At 39.6% G+C, this 8,200-nt stretch overlaps 2 protein-coding genes across 2 annotated transcripts; both read left to right on the top strand.

Moving 5' to 3' along the window:
• The first annotated feature begins 281 nt into the window (after window positions 1-281).
• LOC139416806 (homeobox protein Hox-C6a-like) lies at window positions 282-1,779 on the top strand. Its single transcript, XM_071165881.1, has 2 exons — window positions 282-703; window positions 1,282-1,779. The coding sequence occupies exons 1-2, from the start codon at window positions 301-303 to the stop codon at window positions 1,578-1,580; spliced, it is 702 nt and encodes a 233-aa protein (XP_071021982.1). The 5' UTR covers window positions 282-300; the 3' UTR covers window positions 1,581-1,779.
• Window positions 1,780-3,381: 1,602 nt separating this feature from the next.
• LOC139416804 (homeobox protein Hox-C5a-like) lies at window positions 3,382-5,227 on the top strand. Its single transcript, XM_071165880.1, has 2 exons — window positions 3,382-3,868; window positions 4,946-5,227. The coding sequence occupies exons 1-2, from the start codon at window positions 3,382-3,384 to the stop codon at window positions 5,161-5,163; spliced, it is 705 nt and encodes a 234-aa protein (XP_071021981.1). The 3' UTR covers window positions 5,164-5,227.
• The last annotated feature ends 2,973 nt before the right edge of the window (window positions 5,228-8,200 follow it).

Genomic DNA, 8,200 nt, shown 5'->3' with positions numbered 1-8,200 from the left:
TAACTCCTTGCTCTCAATTGGTGGAGAAGGGTCAGCTGACATTGTCATATTTTCCCTCTCGGAGCCTCAGCTAAAACACTCGGGTTAGTGCGTCTTACTGGAAATTAATAATATTGAAATCTCAAGGAACCGTCCATTTTACAGAAGCAGATAACGTATAAAAGGAAGGTTTTGCAAAGGTGTGTGATATAGACAGAGTATAAAGAGAGACGGGAAGGGGGGGCTACTGAGAGAGGGAAGTGAAGAGAAAAAAAGACCGATAAAGTGGGGAGAGTTAAAGGAGAGGGTTACAGGCAAGGTATGAATTCGTATTTCGCAAACCCGTCGCTCTCCTGCCATTTATCCGGTGGTCAAGATGTTTTGCCAAACGTGTCCTTAAATTCCACAACTTATGACACAGTGAGACATTTTTCCTCGTATGGGGCCGCTGTGAACCAGAATCGAATATACTCAAATCCTTTCTATTCTCCCCAAGACAATGTTGTTTTTGGGCCGAGCCGGGCATCCTATGAGTATGGATCTAATGTGTTTCTTCAAGACAAGGATGGGGGTCTTGCCAGTTGCAGACAAACAAGCAGAGGGCTGAATGCACAAAGCCACAGTGCTCAGGAGTACAGCTTGGATCACGCCAGAGGAGGATCGCAGGAGCAGAAAGCTAACGTCCAGATTTACCCCTGGATGCAGCGAATGAACTCTCACAGCGGTGAGTTTTACTACAACAAATAAATTAAGTAAATGGGTCAGTTTTACGATATGTCTTAGCAACAGAGCAACTTCGTTTTTATGGCCCCATAAAACATCATTGTATCGTCTCGCCCTGGTGAAAGGCCTCCTTTCTGAGTATGCGTAACTATTCTAAGAGTTGCCCCAAATTGTATGTTTTGTTTAACCTGAATCTTATATATTTAATTTAAACAATTTGCATAAACTATGTATATTTTACAAACAGACGTTGGACATTCATATTACGTATCATGGTTTGGAGAACCGCTTGTTTATTTCACTGCATGCCAGATGCGTTACTACCCGGAGCAGAAATAGGCTATTTTGGACATGAATCGCTGCCATCACATTGTCAGTACCTTTGTAATGTCTAATCTAGATTATGGTGATTAAATCATCTGATATCAGAAACATTTACAGATTGGTTATGTGTGTGTGTGTGTGTGTGTGTGTGTGTGTGTGTGTGTGTGTGTGTGTGTGTGTGTGTGTGTGTGTGTGTGTGTGTGTGTGTGTGTAATCCACTACTTTGTTTTCTTTTCTTTTCTTTTAACTGCACAGGAGTTGGATTTGGATCAGACAGACGCAGAGGACGCCAGATATACTCCCGTTACCAAACACTGGAACTGGAGAAAGAGTTCCATTTTAACCGCTATCTAACCAGACGTAGACGTATCGAAATAGCAAACGCTCTCTGTTTGACAGAACGTCAGATCAAAATTTGGTTCCAGAACCGTCGTATGAAATGGAAGAAAGAGAGCATTCTAACGTCTACGGTGACAGGGAGTGAATCAACAGGGACCTCCGTGGAGGAAGGAGACGGTGTGGAGAAGGAAGAGGGAAAAAATAAAAATAAATGAAAGAAAGACATTTAAAACGAAATCATGAAACTACAACTAAACTACCTAGCCATTCTAGGACCAGAAACTCTAATGCATGATATTATTCTGCTATTTGCCCACCCCCCATCTATGTATCGGTTTGGATCACTTCAACCAATTCACATAGGTCATTCATAGGCATGGTTTACAAACACAATATGCATAAGCATTCCAAATGTGAAGGAAATGCGAAGGCACACTTATTTTGTTTTTGATAATATAGGTATTTGAAGCTTTACTTTCCCATGAATCCCATCGTAATTTTGTGTTGTGCAATATGCATCTAGCAAATATCCTGAAAGCTCTCATGGGGTGAACAACACTACCTAAATTGTAGATATTCCTGTATATATTCTATGTACGCTTATGTGTACCCTGTGTAGCTCAAATGGACGTTCTCATAAAGTGGCACTTACCACTGTTTAGCCTAATAACCGTTTTGGGTTACCCAAGACTACCTAATAAAGAGAACAAATAATACACGAGCAATCACGTTGTTTAGGTTTGTGAATTTATGTTTGATCATAATTGTGTATCATTGAATAAAATGTTTTCAAAACATGTCCGTCCCTGTCTTTTGTACAATTCTGAGCAACGGGTCATCACAATACCGATCACTAACCTCCACTACAATCCAGATACGACAGTGATGTTGTTCTGCACAATTTGTGTGTTTAGTCTGGCAAAGTATTTCATGTATTACAGGTAGCCTACAAAGTATTAAGTGAATGGCTCTTTCCATGTATGAATATTACTTGACATATTACTGTTTAAGAAAGCATCCGTATTGTTTCTATAGTCATAATAGCCAATCCACATTTCCAAATGAAGAAGCAACGGAAACAAGTTTTGGATACCAAAATAAACTCAAACATAAGCCATAAGCCATATTGTACTATAAAGCTGATAGCTAGTCCAACCTTTAGGCAATCGGCCTATAAACAATGGCTTAGAGATTCTTTATGCTGCTCAATAAACGTTGATATGGGCAGTTTGGGCACAGGGACCTATTTCTTCCGCACTTCCGGGATGACTATCAACCCGATTTAAACCAAATTAAGAGAAACCTACATAGCATAATGGCGCCTCAAATAGCACAGCATTTTAATATAATAATAATTATAATAATAATAATTATTATTATTATGATAGCCGACTATGGAGCATTTGTCGTTTTGTAATGCTCAATCAGTGTTACTGTTGCTGTTCATAGTGCCTCTATGGGGCAAACCGCCCCACCCCCACTAGAGGCTGGTACGCTATGTAATGCAGCAGGGCAAGGGAAGTGGGCCTATGGAGGGGCATAGATGAGATGACCGCCCTGGTCTGCCCTACACCAGACACCAGATGACGCTATTGTCTTACAGTCTCGCCCTTTTCCTCACCCAGACCCCACCACGGTCCCCAACAGCCCAAAGCACAACGTTTACCGGGCACATTCCCCCTATTCATCAATATACCCCCGGGAATATCGAGCCAATGCATGACTGGCCAACATCAGCACGTGATCCTATTCAGATTCCCCATATTTGGGCATTGCACGTCGAATCAAGAAAAAAACATATATGAATGCCACCACCTATAAACCGTGGTATTAAAAAAAAAGATACCCCTTGAACTTCCAAAGAGCTTCCTATGAATAGCAACAACTAATATAAATAACAATATAACAGCAAAATATTTAGCCCAGGCTACTCTCGGATACAATATGTATTGTTAGTCTATTGCCGTTTTTACTTCATGAATCCCTTGCGCACGGTTTTTGTGTGTTTCGTGTAAGATGAGCTCGTACGTAGCAAACAACATTTTTAAGGAGCAAACGCACGAGGCATCCTCCTTTAACACCATGAATAGTTTTGGCAGTTATGGCTCTCTCTCTTCCCTCCATCAAGCCAATTATGCCTATAACGGAGGTCTTCATTTCAACGGAACATTCACCTCCTCCGATTCCACTGCGAACTCTCTGAAACGAGAAGAGATGGAAACTAGCCTGCGAGGCAATACGGACACTCAACCTCCACCACGACTACAGTCTTGCTCAGCTGCGAGCTCCCGGAACTCCGTGCAAAACTGCCTTCGTGATGGGATACTGAGCAAAGGGACTGGAAGGCCAATGGAAGTGGTCGAAAACCCCATGACTGAAGAAAACGCAATCAAAGTCGAAACTATGCAACCCGTGAAATGCCAAAACCATTCGAAGAAGCACCAAGACAGTCAACAGCAACCGCAGATTTTTCCCTGGATGACAAAACTACACTTGAGCCACGGTAAACTGAAAAAAAGTCTATAGCCAACTTAAAGCCTACTACTTCCCTCACTCACTCACTCTCTCTCGCTTGCTATCCTGCTTTGTCCATTCACCGTTTTTCGTCTTGAGTTTTATAGGCCAAACGCAGGAAATAATAAAACTGGCGGTCATAAATTTTATGACAAAGGCGTCTATTGCTCGTAAACCTGTTCTGTTACTGTGAAGAGGTGATCTGCCACGGTTAGATTTATGGCTGCATAATTGGATAAGAGAAACAAAAATATTAGAAAACGATAAACGAGTATTCTTTTTTACGTTAATGTATTAATGCTTTTCAGCTCCTAACAGGTTATTATACTCTAAGATGAGTATAGGCTATAGCCTAGTTGAACTCGGAGGAAAAGTATGTGCCCTGACCTCCGTGTGAACTTTTCACCTTGGAAAGCTCCAGATATAATTGAAAGATGGTATTCATGTCCAAAATCCACTATTGCCCATTAGGCTATAGCCTACTGCTGGAGTTACCACTAAATATTACCACTGCATTTGGTGGTTTATTAAAGACTTTTAAAGACCAAAATTATAGTTCTGCGAGTGTTCTTCCTTATAATATTTATCTGGATTTCCCAGTGCAGCAAATGCTGTTTTTTTTGTTTTCCAAGAATCATTTGAAATGAACAAACGCCAGAATAAATAAGCTTTTGTATTCAATAAAATATAATTAGAAGAACATTCATTTCACTGTTACTTTACACCTTTTACACCTGCAAGGGACGAATACAATTTCATTTCATTCATCCAGAGCTTTTGTCCCATGATTTCAATTTCATTATTTCGTTCAAGCAGTTAATTTGAATTGAAATAGTTTCACTTCTTTGGGGCTTAGTCACTTGAACGTTTCATCATTTGTAAACGATTTGAATCATTTTAGATGCTGCAACTCAAAATAGAGAGGCAGTATCTTCATCTCACGTCATTCGACATTAACCTTGACCTCAGGTTATTTTTTATATGAATTAAGATTTTATAATATTCGATAACTCTTGAATTTTATTAAAATGTAGGCTAATGCATATGTTCTCTAATACCACTTCAGAATCATCTGACGGTAAACGCTCTCGAACCAGTTACACCCGCTACCAGACTCTGGAGTTGGAAAAAGACTTCCATTTCAACCACTACCTCACCCGTCGCAGGCGCATTGACCTCGCCAATTCCCTCTGTCTGAACGAGAGACAAATCAAAATTTGGTTCCAGAATCGACGTATGAAGTGGAAGAAGGATTCGAAACTGAAATCAAAGGACTCAATATAAACATGGAGTTGATGACTGATCTGGAGACGAACTGCTAAAAGAAGTATGCAGAGGGAGACCATTATTCGAAACGTGAAGGCCGTTTTCATAAATCAGCACTTGTGTTACGGACTATTACATTATTAGCATATTACGTGTTTGTAACTTTACATGTGGACTTTTATTCTTTGCTTGATGGATGTAAAAATGGAAGGAAAATATTGAACAAAAATATAGTAATGTGTTGTCTAAATGTAAAGATTGTGTAAAGAAAGACCTTTGGAAGTCTTAGGGAGGAGCTGTGGACTATAAGGCTACTCCCTCTTTCCTGTTTCAATGCAAATACATTAACATTCTGCCTATTCTTTTATCCTTGAGATAATCATTAAGAACATGCCAGTGAGTGGTAATACAATCAAAGCGAGGAGACCTAACTGTTCGTGTCTCTTATAATGACGAAACATTTTTTATTTTATTAAATGTCTTAAAATTCATATTTGGGCGCTGAGTGACTTTGTTGTATTCGGGCTTACAGCAAACAGACGGTTGACTTTTTGAACTATGGATTATGACCAACCAAATATGTAAGACTTTCGTGATGGTATTTGAGGACAGCACCCATACCTATAGGCCTACCATTCCATGTCTTATATATATGTTCGCAGTTGTCTGAACCAATCGAAACAGTGTACATATTGAATAATCTGCCACCCCCATAGATGCACAATAATTGCATATGTACAGAAGGCCTATTGTACAATTGTCTGAATAAGTTTGTGATTCAATCAAAACGCTTACAGGTGTTGAGAAAACGTTTGAATAAACCTCCCATACCGTATTACCAGCACATTCGTGTCGCAGTTTTGTATCATTACACATGTATAGGCACTTAGTATTAAGAAATAGATTCGAGGTCCCACACGTCTATTCAAAACATTTACAGTAGGCCTATCTATCCCTGGCAGACAGACGCATGCACATACACGTTTAAGCCCCCAATAAAACTGTATTACTGTGTTTCCACCTCTCCACCACAGATATAAAATGGTTCCTGTTTTAACATGATAGAGCCAGAGAGCATAGCTAGCTGCTTCTAAATTCATATGGGTTGAGATGTATAGGCTAACTTTCTCCATAGGCCTAGCCACTCACAGACTTGGATGTTTCAGTGGCCTACTCACGGACCAAATGTAAAGCTATGGTTATGAAATATGTTAAGAGTATGCTATATGTTTATATTCAGTCTATATCAAAAGTTGTTTTTTTAAAAGCTAACAAAAAAACGGATTATTAATATAGCTTTAAGTAGAAATTTTATCATGTGAGTCAATATTGTACGCTAGTGTAGTAGACAAAACCATAAGTTGAAACACAGCTATGCATTGACCTGTATTTGGCACACTGCTGGCCTAACTATTGCAGATTTTAGCCTAGTTTCACTGCTATATAAATACAACAGAGCATGGACTGATATCTCAATGGCACTTTCGGGCCTAACCGTGCTACATTGTTATATAGGGCTATCGCATTCCCCTTTTAGTGTCTCTTTCTTTTAGTATTTTAAAGTTTGAAATGTCATTTATGCCAATTGCCTCGAGCAGGGCCTGTGAATGGTGCACAGGGAGCACGTGGTGCCATTAAAGTGGGGTTTATGGCCTGGAAAAACTGACAAACCTTCGATATATACACATCATATATAATCTTGTCCTGGATCGCAGCTGCTGGCTTCTATTACCTGAGGAAGAAAGGGCTTTGTCTCAGTTAGTGTGGATTACCCTGGCCAGGACTAGTCCGTCTGTAGTGGTGGTGCTGATCTCTCGGTCACAAATGGATCCTTAAATGCTCCGGTAAGTTTATCATATATTTACTAACATGCATGTTGCGTCAACCTATAGCGTTTCTTTTGTATTTGATGTTGTGGTTCGGTTGGCTTGATGTTTTCGATACAACAGAATTTGTTCAATTGTTTTTGTGGTACACATTCCTTATAATTATTATAACCAATCGTAATGTTATATCTGGCTCTGCTTGCTGTTTGTTTGTCCGTAGAGGAGATATGTCTTCCAATAGATTACAAACATGTTAATGTATGGATCATGCATGGTCCCTAACCCACTAGTAAAATAGAGTTACTTCTGAAAGACAGTTCTGTTCTAGCTTTGGGTTCTGGGTTCTAATTTACTCTCCTCTCATTCATTAGGCATACGATACATCTTTAAACAGAACACAATTTATTAATTTAGATAATGGTCTGCACATTGTCAAATGCTTCATGTTACTGTTACACAGTTGTCAGATAACCAAAATAAGAGTTTGTGTGTGTGTGTGTGTCAGTGTGTGTGTGTGTGTTGATGTCCTATCATACAGTACTAACTGAAGCTACTATGTACAGCTATGCTCCCACAAAAATGCAGTCAGGTTTCAGAGCTGGGATGTGTGTATAAATTACAAGTTCATACTTGTGCTTGAATAAACATAGCAACCCACTTTTCAGGATTGTCTTGGTAAGATATTGCTAAATCACACTGTTGACAGAGAAACTGATGAGTGTATCATGTTCACTGCTCAATGGTTTGACTATCTTTAACTTTGTAGGCCAGTCCAATTGATACCTGTCATGGTATAGCAGTCCATTGGATAAATGTCATCCATCCCCTGCCATCCCATAATCAACACACAGATGTTATACTGTTTATTTTTGTAGTTGAGGAATGGAATGTTAACATAGAAATTGTTCTGGAAGGTTCTGGAAGCCAACATTTGTTTAAGAGCAGCGTGACAAGTTAAATCTCAATTGTTACATTGTATCTCACATCACCTAATATAGAACTGGCAGGATTTTCCATAGACCGTCAGGACAGAGCAGCTACGTCTGGTAAGACAAGGTGCGAGGGTGTCCAATATTAAAGAAGTCTCGAGGTATTGCTCGCCGTGATGGCGCCGACAGCGATGGTCGCCTCGCTTCGCATTCTTAGGAAACTATGCAGTATTTTGTTTTTGAATCTATTATTTCTTACACTCTTACCCCAGGAAATATTAAGTCTTATTACATAGAGCC

This window comes from Oncorhynchus clarkii, chromosome 9, assembly GCF_045791955.1.
Source record: "Oncorhynchus clarkii lewisi isolate Uvic-CL-2024 chromosome 9, UVic_Ocla_1.0, whole genome shotgun sequence".
NCBI lineage: Eukaryota > Metazoa > Chordata > Actinopteri > Salmoniformes > Salmonidae > Oncorhynchus > Oncorhynchus clarkii.
Note: the sequence above shows the minus strand (reverse complement) of the source record. Positions and strands in the feature narration are given on the sequence as shown.